The sequence below is a fragment of the Saimiri boliviensis genome, chromosome 6 (genome assembly GCF_048565385.1).
Source record: "Saimiri boliviensis isolate mSaiBol1 chromosome 6, mSaiBol1.pri, whole genome shotgun sequence".
NCBI classification, from domain to species: Eukaryota; Metazoa; Chordata; class Mammalia; order Primates; family Cebidae; genus Saimiri; species Saimiri boliviensis.
Genome location: NC_133454.1, coordinates 85796104 through 85823530, shown reverse-complemented (window position 1 = coordinate 85823530; position 27427 = coordinate 85796104). Strand labels below are relative to the sequence as shown.

At 34.6% G+C, this 27427-nt stretch overlaps 1 protein-coding gene across 33 annotated transcripts in view; it reads left to right on the top strand.

Annotated features, from left to right (window-relative positions):
* The window catches only part of SOX6 (SRY-box transcription factor 6), a 785339-nt gene that overhangs the window by 569658 nt on the left and 188254 nt on the right, over positions 1-27427 (top strand). For all 33 annotated transcript variants that reach the window (XM_074401148.1, XM_074401147.1, XM_074401149.1 and 30 more), the window contains 2 exons: positions 3484-3656; positions 6518-6586. In XM_074401148.1, the coding sequence (XP_074257249.1) occupies positions 3484-3656; positions 6518-6586 (242 nt within the window). The remainder of the gene's footprint in view (positions 1-3483; positions 3657-6517; positions 6587-27427) is intronic.

Here is a 27427-nt window from a genome sequence, read left to right as displayed (position 1 = left end):
GTGTGACTAGTTGTTATCCTGTTTGCTTATTGTATTGCTATTTAAAAAAAACATTTTTAATTTGAGGTTGGCTGAGTCTGTGGTTGGTTGAATCAGCAGATGTGCGGATGTGAAACCTTATAGATAGCGGGGGTCAACTATATGTACTCCTCCAGTTTAAAAAAAAATAGTGACAACCTTACATGAATGTTTAAATTCTCAATTTAAAAATGTTGCTTTCTGCATTTTCTCTTTAAATGTATATCTTTTAAGTCCAAAAAAAATTTTAGATGCCACTGACTGTTTATAATTAGTTTTAGTTAAATGGTGTTATTCTATAAATTCAGATATATGTATATTAACCCTGGAAGCACCAATGCATTTATAAATCTTTTGGCTTCACTGTGAACAGAAAAGGCTAAGAAGTCATTTATGTATCATCTTTAGCCTCTCTGTTGCCTGTGCAGAGGAGAAAGGGGAATATGTTGAAGATTGTTGAAAAGATTGTTTAAGATGGAAGAAGAGAAAATTTTCCAGTCTTTATTGGAGAATCCAAATACTAGATCCAACTCTTATATTGGTCCTTGCCTAAAATTTCCTGTGTAAACTCTTCTTTATTAACAAAAAATTATACTACCTTAACTATCACCATATCCAATAAACCTTCTCTTAACTCACATCATATACACAGCTATAACAAAAAAGTATATTGCACAAAATATATATAATAAAATGTGGATACATCCCATTGATCTCATCTTTCCAATCTATTCACCACACTGCAACCAAAATGACTATATCACTCCTTTCTTAAAACACTTTAGTGATTAGGAATCATTCTTAGAATAAACATGTAGATTATCACACATGCTGTATAAGGGACTGAATGGTATGCCCTCTAAGTAGCTCTCCAGCCTCATCTAATACTCTATTTCTGTTTATTTACCTTGCTCAAGTTTCACTGACTTCTTTCAACATCTGGAACACACCAAACCGCCCCCACCCCCAACACACACACACACACACACACACGCACACGACCTTTGCCCATAGTGTTTTCTCCTTTGGAAAAACTCCTTGACCACCAATCACCCTCTTGCAACCCTTTTTTCAGTTGTAGTTTCTTTGTCATTGCAGTTTCATGTTTTCTGGAAAGCTCCTTCAAACCATACTCTCAGCTGTTTGCCTAGTTAATTCCTATTCATCCTTCTGTTAATTTGTTGACTTTTAAGGTTACTTTCCCTGAACTTGGGCACCCAAATTTGGTTAAACTCCCATAAAACATTTGTCTTATTTGTAATCCCTATGTAGTTGTAGTTTACAATTTACATGTTTGATTACCTGATTAAGGTGTCTCTTCGATTTCTTTTTCTTTTCTTCCTTTTTTGTTTTCTTTGAGATGGAGTCTTACACTGTCACTCAGGCTGGAGTGCAGTGATGCGGCCTTGGCTCACTGCATTCTCTGCCTCCTGGGTTCAAGTGATTCTTCTGCCTCAGCCTCCCAAGTAGCTGGGATTACAGGTACCTACCATTACCCCCCAGCTAATTTTTGTAGTTTTAGTAGAGAGAGGGTCTCACCATGTTGGCCATGCCAGTCTCAAACTCCTGACCTCAGGCAATCCACCTGCCTCGGCCTCCCAAAGTGCTGGGATTATAGGCATGAGTCATGGTGCCTGACCTGTCTCTTCAAGTTTTGAACTACAAACTGCCTAAGAGTAGGGACCATGTCTGCTTTTACTTGCCAGGCTGTCCTTAGTTCTTGATATAGTACCTGACACATAGTTGCAATTCAGAAAATATGTATTGAATTAAAAATTCATTCAATGTTTAAATTTAAAAAATCTGATTCTTGAGTTGTATTTTCTCATTCCTGTATATATTAACAAATGCATTAGTTAAACTTTTGTTCTTTTTAAGATATCTTACAGTTCTTTTTGGGAACCTACTTTTGTATTTTAGAGATTCTGTACCAAGAAATTCTTCCTTTCACCATGATGAAATTCCCATTGCTGAAGTAAAAACCTATTTTCTTTTAACAAATTTCAGGATCTAGAAAGAGTAGCTGGTCACTAGCCTTGATACAGTATTTGTTCTCTTATCAGTGAAATACACTTTCTAACAACTTTATTTTTCTTTTTATTTTGATTTTAGGCCATCTTTCAGCCCAGTAAATCTAAGGATATAAGGGATACTGACAACTTTCTTTCTTTCTTTTTATTTTTTAAGGATACCAGTTGACCTTAAGAATCCCATGATAGTCCTAAATGTGGTAGCTTCTCTGTTGACGTCAGTATTACCCTTCAGAAATCATATACTAACAACAGCTAGCCTGCATCCTCTGAAGCTTCTCTTTCTCCTTTGGGCCACTTGAAAAATAAGGCCACTGATAATTAAAATATTTTCTCAGATCGTACTGGTGCTTTCTTAGTAGGAATGAGGGGGTTTCATAAGGAGGTTGGAAGTCTCTCCTTCTGCACACACAAAAATTGGCAATCTTTGTCCCCTTTGACAGCTGGTGGCGTTTTTCTGAAAAGCTTTCAAATCACAGATCATTTCTTCATAATGAAATCCGTGTGGCTCAGATGCAGTGGGTTGAAATTCTTATCTTATGCTGCTGTAAAATGCTCTAATTTAGATTCACAAAAGGATTCTGTACCCTTTACTTAGGAGAGCTGTGCAATTTGCCCATAAAAAACTGTTCAGCACCATTAGTGCATACCATAAGTGTTCAGCGACATCATATTCATTAAACAGGATATCCTTATGCATAACCTTTTCAACCTTGAATGTGTTTTTTCCCTTTGAAGAATGACAAATGACAAAGGGGTGATGGAGTCCCCCAAGCAACACTGTTGCCTTTACCGATGAACTTAGGAATTTCAGCTTGATCCTTTCTCAGGAAAAGAAAGAATCACATTCAATTTTTTTTCTCACTGGAGGCAGTTTTAATTCTCTCTGTAGAATTTTCTCTATGGCCAAGAGATTGATTCCTTCAATCTCTTGTCACTTCAATGACAGATCTTTGTACAATAGAAACTTCTGTGAGGGCAAGGATCAGAAACTTCCTCAAGTAACTTTAATTCAGCATCTACTATGTCTTCGGTACTGTTAGTCACTGAACTTAGAGGTGATTATAGAATATTAATATAATCTATAGTTTCTGATCTTTTGTATTAAATATCATGGATTTCCTAGCTTGATCAGATAGACTGGGGGCAAAAAGGTAAGAATGGGGTAGGTCTGCTTTTTTTTAGATCAAGAGAGGAGAGTGAGTGAGAATTTTGCTAGTGACAATACTTTTTCTTGGCAGCAACAGTGAGGAACCTAGCATTCACTCCACTGCTGTAATTACTCTGTGGTGTTTCTACACCCACAACGGCCTCCAGTCATTGTCCCAGATCTTTAAATGACTTAGGACAGGGCCTTTCTAAATTCTGCTCTTCTTTCTCTGATTCATCCAGGTATTTCTCAAGCTTGTGAGATCTCGTCTCGCTTCCATTTTAGGTACACCTGAGAGCCTGGCAGAAAAAGAACGGCAGCTCTCCACCATGATTACCCAGCTGATCAGTTTACGGGAGCAGCTTCTGGCAGCACATGATGAACAGAAAAAACTGGCAGCCTCACAAATTGAGAAACAACGGCAGCAAATGGACCTTGCTCGCCAACAGCAGGAACAGGTGAGCCCTGCAAAAGGCGCTGAGGAACTGGAGATGTGGAATGTGCCAGGCTCAGAGAGTAATCACATTGATTGGCTTATTTGTTGTAAGCATTCCTAAAAAATAAAAATAAAAAATAAGAAGAAAATAAGGAAACAATAACAACAACAACCAAAGAAGCCTTCTGGAAATCCAGGGTCTTCAAGAAACTGAGGGAATATGTGGAGGAAGAAAGGCATCATAGCAACTGGGCATAACTAAAATGATACATTGTTTCAGGTTTGGATTTGATTAATGACTCAGGTATATGTACTCAGATAGACATCACATATAATCCCTCTGTACCTTCACCATAAGTGACTTTTCTAAGGGCCTTATTTTCCTCATCCAGAAGAAGGGGATTCTGTTCCAGAAAAAACTTTGGGAATCTTTAAGCTCATCGGTCCAATGATTTTCTTCAGGTTTAAAGTCCAATGAGGTGACCATACATTTCAGTTTTCCCCAAATAGCCCTGGTTAGTACCTGTTTTCTAGAGTAATAATACCCTGCCTCCTTCTACTTGTGAAAGTTGTCTTGGTTTGTATGATATATCTTACGGTCACTATTTATAGCATAGGTAAGTCATTGAATACAAGTTAGTATACAGTTCCTAAAAGTATGTGACTTGATTGACTTAGAAGTGAGAATGAAGGAAAAATAGCAAAATTTAAATGTTTATCTTTTAAAAATAAATCACTTTCCCAAATGTTTTTTCTTGTCTCCTAAGAGTACACTAATCTAACAATGATCCTATAGAGTAGTACCTGATGCTTTAGGTTAGACATATCCAAATTAATGTGCAGTTTTTAGGAATCTGACATTATTACTGGAATTATCTTTTCAGTTAAATCTATTTTATAGGAGTATATAGAGCAATATATGCTCTGTTGATTTTAATGAGTTGTGATGTCTGGTATTTTATATGCTTGAATATTTGCCCACATGTAGGAATATGGACTCAGCCCCTAATGGAAAATAACATAAAGGAACACTGTAAAAAATCAGAAGTTAGAATGTCATTTAGCCATCCAGAGATGACACAGTAATTAACTATTGACACTTGTGAATAAGCTAGCACAAATTAATCTTGACACATTTGCAGACGAGTGATATCTTACAGTGAACACTTTGTAATTATATTTCAAAATGAAAATTAAATGACACTTAAAACTAGGTTGTCATGCTCAATGAAGCGAGCATGTAGCTCAACCGATTGGCAAATAAAATTCAGAATTTGAGCCACATGGTGCTTATGTACCATACTTCACTGTGTCAAACCCATACGTCTAGAGTGGATGATAGTAATTGCACTGTGGTGTTTTGGATGCATTTCTATGCAGCACTTTATCATTTAGGAGGGACCATCAATATTAGATGCCTAGTGTTGTTTCACTGGTTTGCTAAGAGGAAATAAATATTCAGAGGATTCAGCATCTATACCTAGAGCTGCAGAGTGAGTTGTACATTTCTGATTTGAATATCCACAAGCAGAGTGGGCCATTCAAACCTGATTAACTATTTCCATTTTAAATATAAAGCTCTGGGAAAGAGTAGTCCCCATTTCTCACACTGTAGTCTACATTAGGTGTAACTTTATCATGGCTTCCAGTATGAACCAGTTGTCATCAGAAATCACAAAGCAAGATTTGGAAGCAGACTTCTATGTTGTCATCATGTGCTGAATAAAATATAATTTGGGCACTCCCTCCCCAGCCCCTGCATAAGCTAGAACATCAAAAAGGCTTGGGAAGTATATAGCTGGGAACTGATCTACACTCATTTTCACTTCCAACATAATGCATTCTAGAATACTGGCTTTTGGAAGTAGGAAGAACTAGGGGAAAAAGACACTTTTGACAAAAAGTCACCACGAAACGAAGTCCTTCTAAATACTCTCTGTCTGCTTTTCTCTCTGGCTTCCTAGGATGGCAGTGAGTCTGTTCTCACTAAGGATCATCTCTCTGGACTTCAAACTGTAGCATCTCAGCTTTTGAGTCAGTAAGCAGCCTGATGCCTGACTCATACTTCACAGTAAACACTGTTATCCGAAGGAAGCTGTTTGACCGCCTGAGAGCTAGAGTCGGTCATCAGGAGGGCTTGCATTAAATGGTTAACATTTCTTTTTATAGAGCAGATAATTTGTTTAGATGTTTCATTTGATTGTTGGATGAAACAAGGAAATATAAAACTTGTATATGGATCCTGTATTGTAATATAAAAACATTGTCCTCAAAAGGATAAATGGGTAAATGTTAAATTATAGCTTAATTTGTTTTTAAAAATATTTTGTACATCACATACAGCATCGTCAACAACAACAACAAAAGCTAAAGATATTTTACTTTTTGCTGTGTTCTTTGGCACTCCTTTGACAGTATTTGTAAATGTATCAGTTTTGAAAGTCTTTGTATAAGGAAAGGGTTTGCTAACATAGACCATATTAAACAGTAATAGAAAGCTTTTTCCTGTCTTTGCTTACAGATTTTACTTTTTACATCCAAATTAAGCCATTTAGAAAAATGTAGCCAGGGATTGTCTATCTATATTCTGCAAGGATTAAATTTCTAAATTCCCATGATTTCTGGCTGACCTGTGCAGATATAGGTGAATAGCTCACAAATGTAATTGAAGGGGTAGTTTTCCTACAGATAAAGCAGAGAGATAGCACTTGTTTAAAAATTCTTCCTTTCATCCATCTTTCTGATTTGACCTCTCTCATTTTGTAGGAACTCTTTCACATAGAGGTGCAGTAAAACATTGCTGTAATACCAGGAGAAATACCTGAGGTAATGGCAGAGGTGTAAGCATTTCATTTTAACTTAATGAAACTTTATTTCTGATAGATTGCAAGACAACAGCAGCAACTTCTGCAACAGCAGCACAAAATTAATCTCCTGCAGCAACAGATCCAGGTCAGTGTATTTTATTACTCTCATCTGATTATACTTAGATACTTTCCTCCTTGAAAATGAAATGTAAAACTCTGCAGATGTACCCCTGTCTTATAAACAGCACAAATAGGGCTGTTTTCAAGGATGTTGTACACAATTCTATAAGTGAATGTAAGAAATATGGACTAGGTGTTGGTCTAAGCATTCTTCTCTGATGTGATGTGTAAGCAAAATAACCCTTATCTTTTTTCTTGTTTCCATTTGCATAACACTACCTAGTGGGAACCTAATGGTTTCCCAGGTAGTATACAAATGCTATTTTTATTACCACTGACCACTTTCTGTTTTATATTTTACCATGTAATGGTACTGTAGAGAGAAACTTACTTTTAATTTACTTGTTAGGACTAATTGGACCAATTTTGAAAAAAATATGGAAAAAGGCTGTTAATAATTTGGAAAAAGACTGTTAAAAATCTGGAGAAAGGCTATTAATATAGCAAATATTAACCGCATTCCTTCTAGATGCTGACGGGAATAGAGAGATTAATGAGTTATAGTTTGTCTTCAAGGAGCTTACAGTATATAAAGGAAGAAAAACTTGTTCCTGAGTAATTATGAATTATTATTCGCTTTTTACATTGCCATAAGAAAAAGGGATTTTCTACATTGTGTAGAAATTCCTTTTTCTTATGGCAATGTACAAATATATAGATCATAATTACAGTGGTCTGGGGAAGAAAGGTGATGGTCTGATTTCTGTCTTTCTTTTAGATACTTGATAGTTAATTCAATGAACAGCTATTTGAGATAGGCAAGGAAAATGATCTCCATTTCCAAATAGGAATATAGGTGTGTGAATTCTAGAAAGCCCTGGAATAAGGAACTGGCTGTCTGGTGATTAATTCTCAGAAATACTATTCACAGAGTTATCCGTATCCTACCACAGACTCTTGTTTCCTTTGGTTATTAGAGAATCTGCTGGAATCTATGATTCAAACTAGTTGGGCCAGCATATTCTGAATTATATTATTACTTTTTCTTGAGGTTAATATCATGCCCTCCCATAGTTTTTTAAAATATCAGTAGCATGAAGTCATAGTTTACTGCAATATTCTACCTCATTGATGAATAACAATGATTTTACCTTCGATCCTTGCTTCATTTTTGTTTATTATACTTAGTGTTCCAGGTAGCTACTGCACTTAAAATACTAATTTGGTATCGGAAGCAGTTCCTTTACTTAATTGGCATTTTTGTCCAGCTATTTTCAGTAGGAAGTCTTGGCCAACTTTTTTGTTGGTTTTTGTCCTATTCAGTATTCCATATTCAAGTATACATGTTGCAAAATAAAAAGTCCAAATATAGATGAGTTGGAATGTCTTTAGCGTTTTTGACAGTCAGCCTTTACAATTACATCTTAGAATAGTTTCTCATCCTGATATCTCCTTTATGGCTCATGCTGAGATGCTTAATTAAATAACTGTCCAGGTGTTCTCTTGCTCTGCTCTTATTAGAATTTTCAGTGTATCTCCTACTGCTCAGGTCAAGATTTTTAGCCTGTGGCTTCCTACATTTTTCTGTAGATCCCCCTCTGTAAGAACTCAGTAGGTGTTAAATAACATGACCATTTAGTTCTCTCTGTTTCTCCTATTTGTAAAGCAGAAATGGAGGAAGTTCCCTGAGGTGTTCCTGTATCAGTTAATTATTGTTTTTACTACTGCTTTATAACTTACTTGTTTATTCTTTTCTAATATATTTTACTTCTCAGTACAGTGCTGTTTGTACTGACTGGTTATCTTCACTGATGTTTTCCTGTGGCACTGAGAACTTCAGGTGAATAGCAGCCAAATCAGTTTAGAATATTTTCATGAAATATTTTTAGTATGTATTGCTTATATATGATTTTATAGTTAAAGATTGACTACATATGTTTCAGAAAACTGTAGAACATGATCTTAAAACCATTGGAATGAACATTTGGAAACATCAATTTGAGAAGATAGGAGTAATTTTTTTCAAGTTTTCTAATAGAAGTTTAATTGCTTTTAAAAATTTGTGGATATTTCTCATTTAAATTTTTTAAATTTAAACTAATCAGCACTTGAACTTAGCAGTATAAATTATAAAATAAAAATATTCAATGTCAGAGTTACATTCACTTTAGAAATATAAAATTGTTTGTAATAAGAATTAATTTAAAAAAAAAAAAAATAAGAGAACGCAATGAGACCTGTATTGATAGTTCATACTATCCTGAGCTATTGCTTCATGGCATGTCTTGCCAGTATTTACCGTCTACATATGAGACTATTCAAAGAATTTTTCAAATGCTGAAAATCATGTACTCCTTACACAACATGTATTCATCTCTGACACAAAACAGGTATTTGATATTCAGACTTCCATTTTTTTTTTGGGAGGAAGGGGAACGGGTTTCGAAATTTGATCAAATTTAGGAAAGAGATTATTGTTGGGTTAATTGTAAATGCTTTTTGAGCAAAATATGATACTTAAGGGATGCTTCAAACATTTTTTTCTATCAAGAAAAGAAACACTCTCCCATTTTAACACAAAACAGAACAAAGGATTAAACAAGATTATTAAAGATAAAGATTGAAGTTATTAAAAATAAAACCTAACTTCTCTTTCAAAAGCAAATGATGAATATAGAGACAATTTGAGCAAGTTTGACACTTTTTTTCTTTTTGTATCTTGAGTCCTAGAACCTATTAGCTAATATGGTCAGCAAGATTAAATCATGGCAATTGGCTATGGGTCATCAGTATGATGTGGTTGCATTTGAAATCATTCCTGTAGTTCAGAATGCTGACTTCTAAATCAGTACTGTTTTTTCACCCCAATTTGCAAGCTTTAATAGAAATAAAGGGAAGAGTGCCTAATCTCTTGTAACAACCCCACACCAACACATCTGGGTCTATTATAATGGAAACAAATGAAAACGTGAATGGTTTCCACAAATTGAAAAACAGGATTTTTCATTAGAAGTAGGAAAAGGCATGATTAAGATACTATTATAAAATTTCACGTTTTTTTAATTTGCAATTATTCAGAACTTATATGTCCAGTTAAGAACAATTTGTATTTGTTTCTTGAATATATTTTTTCTTGAATATATTTTTAACATATTTTGCCTTCATAAATTTGAGCTAAACTTTTAAATAGATTCTTCTAAAGTCGTGTAAGCCGTGTTAGAAAAGTATGATGAATGAATTTGTGAATTGTTTTTATAGTTTTGATGAGTCCACTTTTACCTTTTAATAAATCAGGATAATTAAGAATGGCTATTAAAATGTCACCTGAATATTAGGTCTTTTATGAGAATGTTTGCTTTGTAAATTCAAATCCCTCTGTGCTTTGGGAAAAATGGTGATTTCTCTAATTTTTTACATATTAAGTAATTCTCCTGATATAGAGCCCAGAAAAAAAATACGTATTTTTGCTATTTCCAGAACAAAAACATTATTTTTTTTAAACCAAGTCTATGGAAAGCAAAACTAATAGGTCATGAAATATGGATCTTTGGAATTGGCAATGTTGATTCTTAGGCTGAAATTCCAAAGAAAGATAACTGCTTCAGTAATTTCATCCTCCATCTCCCACTCATTGAACTGTAGTATCTTAGCTAATATTTTGAAGCATTTTACTTCTGAGTTATCCTAACAAAATTCACTTTTAATTAATTTGACAGTTGTTTAATCAATGATTCAATATAAGACAACTCTAGGCAAAACAAAAAAAATATTTTATAAATCCTCATTTCTTGATTTTTTTCATATATTTATTCATCTAACCTCATTTGACCATACCATGGTTTTGAATCTGGAGAATATGTATACCACATTCTTTGGTTTCTATAGCGAGTCAATAGGAACACATTTAACGATGGAATTTTGCAGCTAGAACTGAGTCTGCAAAAGAATTCAGCTCATTATAATATCTCTGTGAGAAACTTCCTTTTACAAGGATGAATAGTATTATCCAATTATTCATGTCTCTTCAGACTCCAGTTTTAGAGTTATTCAAGTGGCTTTTATTGTGAGCTATATAAGCAATGTCCTCTCCTCAGAACTGAACAACAATCTCTTAAGAATGGACTGGCTGGGTGGGGTTTTATTTGGGCATTTGGCTCTCTGGGCAAGGGCCAATGATTTAGTCAATTCTTACACATATGTCTTTTTTGGGTATAATTGTGAGACTTGAAATTTTTAGTGCTTTATTTTCTTTATGATTGTTATGCAATATTCATTGCCCTCCCCTCATCATTTTACATGCACATTAGATGGCAAGCTATCTGTAGAAAGCCTGAACTAAATGCCATTGCTGCATCTTTGGAAATATTCTTTGTCTTATCTGAAAACTTTTTATTTTAAATGCTGAAATACATATTGCTTATTTTCTTTTACTCAAACCAGTGTTAATTGCTTCATTGAAGTTTCACTGTTCTTAAGCATATATGATTATCTTTCATATGCAGAGTTTTTTATCTTGATTATAATATATTCCTCTGTGCTATTGATATATTTTGTGTGTCTGTGTGTTTGCCATGTGGTAGAGCATCATTAAATGTGTGTTATCCTTTCTTCCTTTTCGGTAATCAGAAAGATGCTAATATTTACAATTAAACAATTAAACAGAATAACTTGAGATGTCCTCTCACTTTTTAAGGAGATAAACCTTACCTTTTGTTTCCTTCAATATGATTAACTACAGGCATTTCAGGTATCTGCTGAGCAGAATAAAGGACTACCTTTTTATGTGAAGTACTGGTCTAAAGATCAGAAATAATTACTTTGTACATTAGCCTTCATGGCCTGCTTGACCTAGTTAATTAATTTTTTGCTAGCATAATAATAATAGATATATATTTGAAGATTTGCTTCATCGTTAAGTATCTAATTGACCTCTAATTTTAAGAGCTGCACCTTCCATTTATTGTCTTTTGGAGATGGCTGGAGAAGCCAATAAAAAAACTGAGGATGGTCAGAAGCTGACTTCAGTCTCACATAGTCCCTCTGTCTTAGGTTGTATTTTTTGTTATTTGTATTTAGCATTGATAAACAAAAAGCAATTACAGTCCTCCTGTTTTGGCTCTAGCAAATAGTCCTTTTTTGTATGCTATTGATCAGGTAATGGATCTCCTTCCAACATTCTCTGAAAAGGACTAAATAAACCCATTGAAAGTAATTTGATACTTCTATCGGCACTGCACATGCATCTGATACTCCCTTGCAATGAAATGAGGGGTATAAACAAAGCTTAGAAGTCTAGGATTAGCCTCTAGCTTCAGCAAGCCCTTAAAATATTTTGTAATTCTATCTTCAATCATGAATTAGCCAGGAAAAACAGACCCTCTTTCCTCTCCCTGTGTCTCTGCTGTATGCTGTTTTTAATTGCCTACAGGCAGGCTGTTGTGATCTTTGGATGTTTAAAAACTAAGATAAAAATGCAAATCTAATTATTTCTTTTATGTAATCTAATTAACTTTAAAAGTAATGATAGATGTTCTATAGTCTGATTCAAACATTTTAATAATAAAGATTCTGGATTAGAAAGAATAGGTAAAACTGCTATAATTATGACTAGCAAGGACTGTAACCGCAAAAATTACAAATTCTTGTTGTGAACTAAAACTACATTTAGTTTTTCCACATTAGTCATGCTAGATTGTTTGTTATAGTTGGAATACACCTAAAAGTAAGAGAACTGACCAGATCCCAAGAGATATTCTTATGGAATCAGCTAGTTACCTGCTTTTCCAAATGGGGCCTTATGGCAAAGATCTCATTCAGCAGACCAAAACCTGAAGGTGAATCTCAAAGCTTTTTCCGCACTATCTTTCAGTTACTTCAGTCTCTACATGACCCTCCCTTCTCCATCTGTGTTTATCTCTTACGCTGCAATGTACTCCTCAGCTCTCTCCCAAACCAGTGATACTAAAAATTCAGGGAAACCAGAGTCTCTGCTTCTTTCTGTAATTAAAGTGGGAGGGTCCCTTACCTCTTCAATGTCAGTGTGGTGCAGCGGAGAGGGGCAGATGTTCCAGGTGAGGCCAGCATGTGACATTACATAATACTGAATCAACCCTCTGGGGAAAATAGCTCTCTTCTTTTTTTCAACTTGATCTTTCTCATTACATTGAGGGCTCAGTTTAATGTTAGTCTTTAATACTCTTCTACTACATGCTGATATCTGAGAGAGAGAGAGATAGTGAGATCATCTTATTCTCAGAGCCTTTGGAGGCAATATGGCATTCAGCTAGAATTTAAATAAATTTAATATTTTTTCTTTACATGATTATCTGATTATCTTCTATTTATGACAAGTGATTTTAATTTTCTATTTGAAGTATTATATGAAGTTTCCATTTGAAGTAAGTGTATTTATGCCAGAAGAAAAAGTCAAATTAAAACCTTAAGCAAATAGTAGTTAGGTAGTTTTAGGTACTTGGATATGGCAAAATTATGAAGATAGTTCTCTAAAGATGGAATTTGGGAAACCTTTGAAAAAGTACTACGGTAATAGTTGTATTAAATATTGCCTCTCTACTCTGCTACCACTTTCAGAGAATGTTAAACTCGAAACTTCATCTAGAGATCCTCATGATTCTCATTAACTGGATAGAGGGAGGATAGGTAGCTATACATGTTGAAGACAATAGACAATATAGTGAGTTTATCATAAGCTATACTTAGAAATAACCTTGAGATTATGTTTTTCTACCTTTTGGGGAATTAAAATGTCCTCTCTATGAAGTAATGGTTATAATAGGTGGTATGTGCTTTGTTTCTTTGTTTTACAATAGTTTTATTTGGTAAAATAAAAAGTTCCCAGCTACACGTAAGTCTCCACTTTTGCTTGTCTTTGAAATTTTGCTGACCTATAATATATAAAACCTTTAGGCTTGCTTAATCTATCCCAATTATTTAATTTGTATAAGAAAATTGAGTTATAGAACAGAGGCTTGTCCAGGCTTAAAAAGCAAATATTGTCAGAGCTACAAGGGGAAGCCAAGTTTCTTGATGCCTGATGGAGTACTGTTTCTAGTATTTCAGATCCTTTCTCCGTTCGCCCTTTTTGTGACCTGAATAAATCTTACTGCATTTCAGTTTCCTAGTTTATAAAATGTGGCTAATAATACCTAACACCTAAAATCTCATTACATTCCCTTTATCCTTAAATAGAAAAAATAGAAGTTTTGCCACTAGACTCTTTCTGTCCTAGAACTAGTACAACTGTGGTTCTATACCTACAGGGCAAGAGATAAAAATAATATAATTGAAATCTTTTTGTAGTGCAGTGGGAAGTGTGTTTATGGCTGGGTGACTCTTTTGGTATTTACATATGAACCTCTTAGTTAATTATACTACTTTCTGAGGGTTTTAAAGTGATGTCACTATACCGAGGTTCAGTCATCTTTAATGTTAATAAATTTTCTTATAACTACATTTAGGTTGAATCATTCTCTCTCTCTCTCTCTCTCTCTCTCTCTCTCTCTCTCTCTCTCCCCCTCTCCCCCTCCCCCCACGCTCCCCCATCCATCCATCCTGAGGGTTGGAACATAGCTTAAATAATTCATGATGGGTTAAAATATACTTTTCATTTTGGTTACAGCTGTTTTACTTACTAGCTATGAAGCTTTTAATGGACCAGGGTTTAAACAATTTAAATAAATTTAGTTAATTTTTCTAATAACTTGATTTTTATTTGCATATGCGTATACTGGCAAGCTAAAAATGTATTGATATCAGCAGGTCTGTGTTTTTAGGAAAAGGTGTATGAAAAAGAAATGAAGCATGGTCTTAAAAAATAAGACAAAAAAGTTAGAAAATAAATTCTCAGATGCCATTTGGCTTTTAACTTTCTTAGCAGAATAAATTTTAACACAAGCATCAACCCATTTTTTTCTTTTATTATACTTTAAGTTCAGGGATACATGTGCAGAACATGCAGGTTTGTAACATAGGTATACACGTGCCATGGTGATTTGCTGCACCCATCAACCCATCATCTACATTAGGTATTTCTTACTAATTCTGTCCCTCTCCTAGCCCTCCACTCTCCAATAGGCCCTGGTGCATGATATTCCCCTCCGTGTGTCCATGTGTTCTCATTGTTCATTTCTCACTTATGAGTGAGAATATGTGGTGTTTGGTTTTCTGTTCTTGTGTTAGTTTGCTGAGAATGATGGTTTCCAGATTCATCCATGTCCCTGCAAAAGACATGAACTCTTCCTTTTTTATGGCTGCATAGTATTCCATGGTGTATATGTGCCACATTTTCTTTATTGAGTCTGTCATTTATGGGCATTTGGGTTGGTTCCAAGTCTTTGCTATTGTGAACAGTGCTGCAGTAAACATACATGTACTTGTGTCTTTATAGTAGAATTATTTATAACCCTTTGGGTATATACCCAGTAATGGGATTACTGGGCCAAATGGTATTTCTGGTTCTAGATCCTTGAGGAATTGCCACACTGTCTTCCATAATGGTTGAACTAATTTACACTCTCACCAACAGTGTAAAAGTGTTCCTGTTTCTCCACATCCTCTCCAGCATCTGTCCTTTCCTGACTTTTTAGTGACTGCCATTCTAACTGGTGTGAGATGTTATCTCATTGTGGTTTTGATTTGCATTTCTCTAATGACCAATGATGATGAGCTTTTTTTCATGTGTTCGTTGGCTGCAGAAATGTCTTCATTTGAGAAGTGTCTGTTCATATGTTTTACTCACTTTTTGATGGGGATTTTTTTTTCTTGTGAGTTTGTTTAAGTTTCTTGTAGGTTCTGGATATTAGCACTTTGTAAGATGGATAGATTGCAAAATTTTTTTCCCATTCTGTAGGCTGCCTGTTCCCTCTGATGATAGTTTATTTTGCTGTGCAGAAGCTCTTTAGTTTAATTAGATCACACTTGTCTATTTTGTCTTTTGTTGTCATTGCTTTTGGTGTTTTAGTCATGAAGTTCTTGCCCATGTCTATGTCCTAAATGATATCGCCTAGGTTTTCTTCTAGGGTTTTTATGCATCAACCCATTTTTTGAAAGTGTTTTTAAAACTTTATAACATAGAAAAAAATCTTACATCCTGACATATATGAAAAATGTATGACTCTGAATGTACTTTTCAGCTAAATTTTTATGTATAAACAATAGATATGGAGAGTAAGATGTGTTATTTCAGAGTATATGTAATTTTAAAATTTTATGGAACTGCACAGGTATTGGAGACAAGTAAATCAGGGTTTAAATAACAATTCCACTACCTGTTAATGCTGTGGTCTATTTTGTTACTTACTAGCTGTGAGACAGGTTACTTAATGTCTCTCAGCCTGTATTTCCTAATTCCTAAAGATAATTACAGTATCTTACAGTAGTTTTGAGATAATTATATAAAACCCCTAGCAATTGCTTAATGCATAATATATACCACTATCAGTGTTGTGTTGTTTTTGTTCTTGTATGACTAGGTATAGGAATAATTTCAGAGTTTCTAACAGAGAAACTTAATGTACATATTCTATATGTGCATGTAAACACGTTTGTATCTATACACACATGCATATTTAAAACCCACAAATTAGTGATGTAAATATAGAATAATCAATGTGTAGGCACTATAATCAATTGTTATTACTATGATAGTATAGAGGAAAAGGAAGAGCAACAATTTTCTCTGGCTGTCAAATGAGAGCTTTTCAATTGTCAGTGAGTAGAGAGGAAGGATTGTCAGGCACTCAGAAATGGCTGACCAAGTATTACAGCAGCTTGGAGACTGTACAAAAGAGAGCATAGCATTTTATTTGCAAAAAACAGGGTCAAATTCTCACTTCTCAGACTAAAATGGGCTTTGCTATTATATCCATAGTGCTTGTGAAGTTAGAAGGCTGGTAAATGAACCTTTCCAATTTATTTTATAGCTTTTTAAACACAGTTGAAGTTATGTGATGTAGCTGCACAAAATGCAAAAGTCCTTCTTGTTGAAAATAAAGTTGTTCGTATAAATCTTATGTATGCCATCTCCTTGTATGTCAAGCATTTGCCTTGCTTTTGTGAATTATGTCTATACTTAGAATTTAAGAAGTTAAACAGTATGCATACCAGACTTGAGAGATGGGAAATAAAAATTGATATACTATGTGACACTTGATAAAGCACAGAAAAATATCTTTTAAATGCTGAAGGGATGCACTGACATAACCATTTTTAATTCACATATAGTAACTTCCCACTTAAAATTATTAATGTTAGAGTCAGGTGTTTTTACTTGTTCAAAATAAAAGCAAATAAATGATGCAAAAAGTGTAATAGCTTCGGTAAGAGGCTGAATTAATTTTATCTACTACTCAATCCTTTAAGAAAATGTTAACGTTGTAATATCAAACAATGAACGTTACGGAATTCACAGAATTTAGGGTAGAGTCCATTCTCAGTCAGGTGGTAGTCTGGACTCTTAACTTTTGACTCATGTATATTTCAGTGGAAGATTTTCTCTTAAAATGTCTGCTGTTGAGTTTTCTGGACTGGCTGGGTTTAGTGTAAATGGAAAGGGCCCTCAGCTTCGCTGGCTTGGCTGCTGCTCGAACATATTGACAAGGTGGTTGAACTAATGAACTCTTAATAGGGCAGGCTTATTTTGAAATGTAACAATATCATTAATTGGCTCCTCCTTATATAATCTTTAGTTGTATTATACATAGAAAAAATATTGAGAACGTATTTCAATTTTAGTTGATAGCCTAATTACTTGGACTCTTTTCAAAAGTTGTGCTGAAGTCAGGAACCAGTTACAAAAATGGAAAAAATTCCTTATGTACTATTGTAAAATAAAAGATGTAAGTCTCAAGTTGCTGTTTCTAGATGATGGGGCAGAAATCACTTGTTAATGTGGATAAAATTAGTTAAATAGAGGTCACTTTAGAATTAGTACAACTGAATGAAGTTTTAGGAGGCAATGAGGAACCTGAAACTTTAAGGAGAGGAAGGCTCTCCAGCTGTTGGTTCAGGCATTTGTCTTAAAGGACTTTTCTTTTTCATCTTGTGGCTGTCAGTCCCTCACTATACTTCATTGAGAACCATGAGTGCTATGATAGCTCCAAGATAATCAATTTAATAGCTGGAGGCTGGGTTTTGAAAAAAATCAACCTGGTTATAGTGATAGAAGAATGAGCTTGGTAGCAGATGAAGAGGAGAAAACTACACATAATAGAAAGCTATTACCTTGTTTATTGATGAGTAATGACTGTTTGAGAAAAGGAAAAACTAGTTCCAAGCTTTTGTCTCTACCTTACTCTTTGTGCAGACTCAGGTTTCTAGATCTTAATGTTTGATGGCAAGATGAAGCGGAGACACCTTTAAGTGATCCGGTAGTTTTGTCTATGCAAAAGTCCACTGGGGCAGGCAAAAGTCAATTAAAAACATTTATCATTAGGTTTTAGCCAGAGAATAGTCTTAGAAGATCAAGTAGACCAGATCAGATCCACAATGATAGAGCCAAAATGTGGTTTACCATTGGAAGAATTCCAGCTCATTGCTGGAATATCTATAATGCAAGAATGGAAACCAGAATATAGAAAAATGAAGGTGGGCTCTTAACTTACCTTGGATTTTTAGTTTTTCTTAAAAACTAGTATAAAAGTTCTTTTTTTATTTTTAAAGAAACTATTAGAAAAGAAAAACTACTAGAAAAGTTTTTTTTTAGAAACTACTGGAAAGAAAAATTGCTAAAAAGTAGTTATTTAAAAACTAAAGCAAGAAAAGTAGTACAAATAATTTTACTACTCAGCCATTTTTTTCTTTAGTTTTTTGAAAATTTCTAACATACATTGCTTTGTATATGAAAAAAATTGAAATTTTTATATTATTTATTTTATCTAATTATTGTTTTAGAGAGAGGGTCTCTTTTGATAGTCTAGCCTAGAGTGCAGTGATATAACTCACTGCAGCCTCAAACGCCTGGGCTCAAGAGATCTCCCTACTTCAGCCTCCCAAGTAGCTAGGATTAAAGGTGCATGCCACCACACCCAGTTAATTTTTAATCTTTTATTTCTTTATTTCTTTCTTTTAAAAACGACAAGAGTATCACTCTGTTGCTTAGGCTGGTCTGAAACTGCTGATATCAAGTGATTCTTCTATCTCAGCTTCCCAACATGCTGAGATCATAGGTATGAGCCATTGTGCTCAGCTAAAATTTTAAATGTACATTGAAAGAACCCTGATTTTCAATATGAAGAAAATTATTAAATTTATTATGCCATGTTCATGTGATATGCTGTCATGCACTGATAAAGAATAATGTTTATAAATAATTTTTAATTGTTTGGGTTAATGTTTACAGTATAATATTAGTTTGAAACAAAAACCCTGGAACACAGTAATGCAAATACACGGTGATCTCAGCTACATAAAAATAGGCATTGAAAAAAGGACTGAAAAAGAATGTATTGTTTTTATAATTAACTTTATTATTATTGTTCCTATCATTATTTTACTTTTAAAGAGAACTGAGTATGTATACTTTTACCTGGGATCACCCCTAGAATAGACAATAATAATTAAATCTTAGGACTTGACTGCCATATTTGATTTCTGGTTGTTTAAATAGAGCTTCCAGATAATAATAATAATTTAAAAACCTGTCTCCAAGTAGCTGAAAAAAAAATATGCAGGCAGAGATCTTGTCAATGCTTTCAGTCCATTTTACTGATATCTATATATGTTTCTAACTCTTATGCTCCCAACCACTTTTCCTGCAACAATAAATTCCATAAATTAATACATCCTCTTTGGCTCTGTGAGGCCACAATTTCAAGCCCAGAAAAAAGAAGGCACTTGTAGATTATTAGTGATCTACTCTCAGTGGCACTTGTTCTTCTCCCTCTTATGTAAAGTCTGTAGCCCCAAGTTGGAGACAAAATAGTATTAGAACAATGACAGAAAGATAATTAGATTAGTTGGCAGAAAGTAGTCTGGTCTTGAACTTGGGATGTCTATGCCTGCCTAGTCTTTGTTCTGCTAGCAACTAGATGTCCTTCAGCAAATGACTTTTCTGCCTTTTCATTTTCCATATATTTAGAACAAGGATTATTGGTCAGGATTATCACTGAAGTTCCTTGCAACTCTGACCTCTGATTCAGATGACAGGAATTGACTCTGGTCCTTAGAAAAAGGAGCGCAGTGGGGTAGTCTTGCTTATGAAGCTCAATGGTATACATCAAGTTTGGCCACAGCGTAAGCTGTGTCCACTTAGGAGGATGTTTCCATTTCAAACCATTGAAGGGTCTGGAATGATGAGGTCAAATTCAGGTTTCCTTTGTGGGGTATTGTGATGGCTTGTAATGCTTGCCCATGAAATAATGACTATGGGTGATTTTTAGAAAAATATATTTGGAAGAGGGCCTGCAAACGCCTTCAGGCTTTCAGGCTACAGCAAACACATTTCTGCAGCCAATGACAAACTCATGACATTAGAGCTATATAATGGAAAGAGTGACACAAACTTAATTTTAGTGTTGCAAGTAAAATATCATAATTTTTAGAAACAAATCCTTATAGCTTTGCTAAGGTATTAATTGCAGGAAATTACTGCATATCCTTTTGAAGTATTATGTCAGTGGCATATATAGCACATAACACCTTTTCCTAGTCTCTCTTGTTTTCACTCCAAGTGTTGCATTTTCATTTGAAAAAAGATGTGTTAAGTAGTTAGAACTTTGTGCAACTGTGGGGGTGTGCTGAGTGTGGGGGTGGGTTCAGACAGCCTGAAAACACTTGAGCTGTGAAGGGAAACTTCTCAGTTATGCTTTCTAGAACTGGGTCTCCTGCTTGAAGGATAATGTTGACATAGATATACTTTTGGCCATTTCATTTCTAACTTGCTAAGTTTTAAATTCTAGTTCCAATAAATTTTCCGACAACAATTTATTTATTGGGCTGCAAGATTTTAAAATGAGAATTTCATTTCTGATGTGTAGTAGAGCTTAATATGATTTTCTGATTTGCTCCCATTTTGTTTGTAGTAAATAGGGTAATTATGCACTAAAATTCTAATATCTTTCAGGGCTTTAGGGATGAATCTAAAACAGAACCATGTAATGTTTTATTTAAGCAAATCCATGTTCTTATTAGGCAGTTCACCTTAATGTCATTTTTTATAAGTGAACTTTGTTTTATTTTTTCAAGGGTTATTTAATTTATTTTGTTGTACTACCACATCCTGACATCTGCCTTTGCTAAGGGCCTGCAGGATGTGATTTGTGGTTTAAAATGAAAAAAAAAAGATATTATTTAAAAAATGATAAATCATTTGGGATACAAAAAATGAATGTAAGAGTCAGATGCACTCTATTTCATTTTTTTATTCTCAGACACGTGCACAGTTCTCTGTGTTTGCACAGAGCATTTGTGCCAGTTGTGCATCTGATTAATATCTAACTAGATATGAATGAAACCAATTGTGGAGAAACTACTACAATGCTGGCTTCTTGGACTGTTTATGTTCCCCATTAATTGCAGGGCTTTACCATATAACCATTGGGTAGATCTGGTTTTACTTATCAAATCCAGATCTGCTTTTTCTCCCCCTGCTGAGCAGGGTGAAGTTTCTTGTGCTACCAGCTTCTTATTAGTTTGGGGGTTCACAGAATCTTGAGGATTGAAGCTCTCAGCCCTGGAATTCCCATTGTTTCTGTGGGAAGATTATTTTTGCTAGAGTAACTCCTTGGTAAATTTGCTCTACATGCAACACAATCAGGTTAAACAAGCATTTTACTTTTAAATGAAGTATTTATTTTAGTAATTATGGACAATTCATTTCCCCACAGCCTTTTCTTACTCTACTTTGGATAAGAGTAGGTCTAAACTGGAGGGCTTTTAAAGTGTGGTCTTTAATCTTTTCCCATAGCCTCCATGTTTTTCCTTAAGGAGAGAAATAGGTGGGAAATGAGGCAGGGGACAGTATAGGGTTGATTTGTACATAAATTATAATGTGGTCTTTTCTCATAATAGCACCGTATTTTCTTTGGAAATGAGAATGCACAAAAGGTATTTTAGTTGGGTTTATGAGATGACCATTTCACTTGCCTAGTTAAAAGGGCTATTACACAGTAGTTTTAATCTCCACCTTGAGAGAACATGTGCCCTTGTCTTCCAAAGGGGCAAAATGGATTGAATTTGAAGAGGACAGCAAATCTGTTCCATTCTGGTTCTTAACCATTTCAGTTTTGCCAGGGCTAGCTTCCAAAGCTAGGTTTAAAAGCATTTGAGATATGTACTGTTACTTCACAAAATGAGTATCCTAATTATTAACCATAAATAGTTGGAAAGGTATCTGGCAAGAAATCTAAAAAGATACTGCTTCTTTTATGCTGACTGTTTGGGGACATTCTCATTACCTTTTTGACTAAAAAAGTCATTGCATTCTGAAAAAGAAACAATAGAAGATTTTTTTTTTTTAAACTAAGTAGCTGTGAAGTTGTGTAAGAAAGAGAAAATACTTTGAAAACTGGTTAGAGTTCTCATATATTAAGCACAGCAGATGAAATGATTTATTGGGTTTTATACACATTCTGTAAAGGGTAAGCAGTGCTAACAGAATGAGTGGCAGCCTCTGGGAGCTGAACAGGCCCCAGGGACTAGTCTTTGTTCCTCTGGTCTTGACAGGCATGTGTCTCTGTTAAATGAGGGCTTAATTTCTCTCATATGTGAACAATTTCTAAGCCCAACAAAGACAGCCAGGACTGGAGCTATTTAAAAGAACCAACACAGGAGGAAGCATTCTTGAAGAAAGAGGATGCTAAAAGGCTAATTACTCACCATGGCCTAGCAACTATTTTATTTTTTCCCTAAGGAAGGTTTATTAACATGAATCTACCACTTTTTTTTTTTGACATAAACACACATTAAAATTACAAGGGTATATTTTTATTCTTCGTGAACTAGCCATTTGCTGATCTCTGTTCATTGAAAAGAGGTGCCCCCACCAGCAGTGGTCGTGTGTATTATAGAATATTAATTCACTGGCGGGGGGAGTGGGGAGAGGCTAATATACTTTGGATCTTTTCTGTCTCAAGTGGAAGAAATTTAAACTATTTACTAAGCAGCATCCTTGGCAACACTGTGAATCCTTTCTTTAGACATTAATTGCTTAAAATATGGAGGGAATCTTTATTTTAACATTTTCTGTGAGTTTTTGGCTATGATTCTTACTTTGTTTCAATTTCTAGAAGAAAATCCATATTGTTAAAGGCGCATCTGTAAGAGGTTACAGGTATGTCTCTGCTTTCATCACTCATATTTTTAAAAAAAGACTTTGTAAACTTGATCATTTTCCCTTTCAACTTGTATTATAGTCCTCATTAGCCATTTATCTTACATTTCTGTACTTTTCCTTTCAAGCTTAGTAACTTTTTTAGCAGGCAATGATCTATAAACATTTAAAGGTATTTGTACTGCAACTTTCATATTATATTACAAGGATAGAACTACTTAAATGTGAACGATAATTATCTTCTGATTCATCTATTTTGTATGGTTTTAAAGCAGAAAGTACCAGTTATTTGAATTGTTTACAAAAAAAGGCATTATCTATAAATGAAGGTCTCTTCCAACTCCAAACTTCTATGTTTTAAGAATAAAATAAAAAATGGATCTCTGAAATAAAATAAATGACAGAGTATCCGCAATAAATTTGTTAAACATCCCCCAAATATTACAAGTGTACATTTTGAATTTTTAATATAGAAAAATTAGGAAATCCTCAAATGTGAAATTTTAGCACAAAGTCAGACATGCAACACTTTCATTTCATGGGAACAATATTCTGTGTGGCATGACACATGATAGTTCTGTGTGGCATGACAGAAAAGGCAGAGAAATTGTTGATTTTATTTGTAATGATGGACAGCTGACCGGTAACTTGATTACATCTCATTTTCAAAGTGTCTTCATGAAAGAATCAGATCTTTCATATGCTATTAGCAGTTGTAGCAAAAAAACCCATCATTTCCACCTGCATGCCTATTTCTACTAGAGTATAAACAACTTCTGAAAGTGTGTGAGCCTTGTGTATAGCCATGATGACCTAACTCTGAAGGAAATGGGGTGGTATCTTTACTTAGAATGAGAAATGGTGACTGTGTGACTTGGTGAAGAAAAAAGTGAAAGCCATTTCCTCCCAGGTACTTTTCCTTAGTCCTTGCTTTCTACCCAGAAATACTGTGGTTTCCATAAGAAAGTATATTTTATTAGAAAGAACATGTGCCAAACCACTTGAACTAATGACTAAGCCATATTTGTTTCAGATTTGAAGTTCATCCGAATATGAGAAACAGTAGGGTCTTCAGAAATGAGAGTCACAAAAAATTCTAGGACCCTTATTTGTGACATGAATTAATTAGGTTCAACTTGCTTTCCCTTTATTGTTTAGGATGTTATCCAAAATGAACAATATAATTTCTTTATAAACCTGCCTCTATTTTTATATTTCCTATTCTTATAAATGATATCACTCCAAATCATATTTGATACCTGTTTTTCCTTCATGCATTATAGAATTGCCAATTCTAGTCTAACTTACCTCAAAATACCTCTTATGCTAGATTCAAGTTATCATCGTGTCATGCCAAAACTGCTGAAACAGTCTTGTCTCCCCAACTTTAGTTTATCCCTTTCCAATTTATATGTATATTCCAGAGTATTTTTCCTAAAGTACACTTCTCATTGTGTTTCTCTTCTGTTCAGATGTCTCCAGTGGTGCCCTATTGACTATGATTTTGATTTGACAAACTTTCACTAAGCACTTATGTTTCTGATACTCCTCTAGTCTTTGAGGATATGGCAATCTACAAAAATCCCTGCTTTGCTAAGTTTACATTCCATTGTGGCAAGGCAGACATTAAATAGATAAGCAAAATTACTGCACCCTACCAGAACTGCTATGGAGAAAAAGCAGGGAAGAAGGAAAGGGAGTGGGAAAGAGGCACTGCAAGTTTAAATAGGGTGTGTGGGTAATTACTTAAGGGAGAAGGCAGTATTTGAGAAAAACCCACAGGACTGGAAGAAGCAAGTCATATGGATATCTGGAGAAAGATTCTTCCAGGGCAGAGAAAGCAGCAGTTCATGCTAGCTGACGAGAGCTTGCTAGCTTTAGAAAGCTAAGTAGCTTGAAGGGCCGGTATGGCTGGCTGGAGTAGTGGTAATTTTGGTGAGTGAACAAAAGGGAAAAGAGTAGGAAATAAGAACACAGAGAGGGTCTTTTAGATCATTGTAAGGACTTTGGTCTTCAAATGGGTTGGGAGACCATTGGAAACAATGGTGTGACCTGGGTTTTGACAGGCTCATTCGGGCTACTATATTGCAAATAGATTGAAGGGTGCAAGGGTAGAAGGAGGTGGGCCATGAGAAGGCTTTTTAGGCCAAAAAAAAAAAAATGTTAGTAACTTGGACCAGGTAAATAATGAGAAGTCAATGGTAGATATAGTGTAAGAGTAAAGCCGACGAGAGTGAAAGGGAGAGAGGAGAGTCAAGGATTTTGACCTAAGCAACTAGAAAAGTGGAGTTGACATTCAGTGAGATTCTGCCATTCACTGGAAAATCTGTAAGAGGAAGAGATATCAACAGTGAGCAAGCATCTGAAAGTTGGAGGGATATCAAAAGTTGGAATATCAAAAGTTTAGTGTTGAACTGTGGTGTTGAAATAGTTATTGGAGATCCATTTGGAGATGTTAAGCTGTAAGACATACATGTCTGGAATTCAGAAGAGAGATGAGGACTGAAAATGTACATTTGAGAGTGTCAATGTATATGTAGTTTTCTAAGTTCAGGGTTCTTAGCCTAATGTTCATGACCCTCCATAACATGGTTCCTACTCGTAGTAAAGCTAATTTCTAGCTTTGCTTTGTGCTAGTTAAGAAACTTGTCTATGTATAATTATCTAAACATGACTTGCACTTTCCCATCCCCAAAACAGTTGTCATAATGTTTTTTTCACTTGGAATATCCATTTTCCTCACATTTATCTTTGCCTTTTTAAAGCCTAGAATTTCATTATGTCCTAGTTCCATGAAGCCTACACAGATCACCACCACTGCTTTCCCCTAACTCAGTTAAGGTTATCTCTTTCTCTTCTGAGCTTCCACAGTCCCTTGGGCCACATACTACATGTGTTGTATTTTAGCTGTTTGTTCATGTTTTGTTCCACCTACAAGATCATAGCCTACCTGAAGTCTGAGTTCATATTCATTTTTGTATTCCCAACATGCTTAGTTTGGTGCTTTGCACATAGGGGATTTTCAGTGAATGTGTTGAATTGGCTAGTTAAAATTTTAAACCATTTTAATGGACAAAGAAGGAGACACTCAAAGTTATTTTTTTCTTCTGTTATATGTTCATCACTTAATGAAGCAAATATTGCAGAAGCACATATATGAAACAAATTGTACTAAAGTATTTAGTTAATGATGCTATGAATTAAATAGAACATTAGAAACTTAGGAGTTGGCTTGATCTTCTGACTGAAGTAAAGTCTATCCAATTCAGAGATGTTTGCTGATGAATCAGCTGTTAAATTCCTACTTAATTAAAGTTGGTAATGTGGGTAAAATAAACAGTCTATAGCTGTTTCATTAAAAACATCATTTTAATTACCTGTTTGGGTTGACTCTAATATTAATAAAAATGCTTAGAAAGACAAAATAGGACTGTGAATATGTTTATACTACAGTTTCATTGTCCTTCATTTCTATTTCCATATTAATGAATAAGTTGTATTTCTAAGAAGGGCTTAAATACATAGCTAATATTGAGTATTTATTATATGCTAGGGACTTTTATAAGTCCTTTTTGAATATTACCTCCTTAAATACTATGTATTTTATTTATTTATTTATTTATTTATTTATTTATTTATTTATTTATTTTTTTTTTTGAGACAGAGTCTTGCTTTGTCACCTACACTGCAGTGCAGTGGCACAATCTTGGCTCACTGAAACCTCCACCTCCCAGGTTCAATCGATTCTCATGCCTCACTCCCCCAGGTAGCTGGGATTACAGGTGCATGCCATAATGCCTGGCTAATTTTTGTATTTTTAGTAGAGACGAGGTTTCACCATGTTGGCCTGGCTGATCTCGAACTTCTGACTTCAAGTGATCCTCCTGCCTTGGCCTCCCAAAGTACTGGGATTACAGGTGTGAGCCACTGCATCTGGCCTAGGATTCTTCATTTAGCATTATTGAACTTTACTATAGTTTTTGAAAATCAGTAATGCTGTATAGTTCCTTGGGGAAACTTCAGAAAGGAATAATAAGGGGTATAGTTTTTACAACCTTAGTTTACTGTCTGGTATCTTTTGAAGCATTTTAACTTCTGTGATTCTTATGTATGTTATGTTAAAATAAGAAATCTTGAGAGTTGTAGATTTAGTTCAATTCTTTAAACATTTAAGTCCCTTAGTACTTAGCTAGAAAAACCAAGGTGAAAAAGATAATGTCTCTGCCTTTAAGAAACTCACAGCTTAATAAGAGAGACATTTGAGCAATAATCATACTAAGTTAAGTGATTTTTTAATTTAGTAAAATTTTTAATGAGCTTCTTTAACTGATGATAGATTAAGTATTTTAGCTTTATCAACATCAAGGGTATATACCTTCAATATGGTGGTAGTATTTGTGGCTTGCAAGTTAGTATTTATGGCTTGCAAATATCAAGTAGAGCAGTAACACTTGCTGGAACTCTTGAGAAAATACACTGAAAATCATTCATCTAAAAGTAGATTTTTAAAGAACTGCTTTACTATTTGTTATTTTAGTAATCAACAATAGGAAAAGCTGCAGTTAGCAATATAGAGAA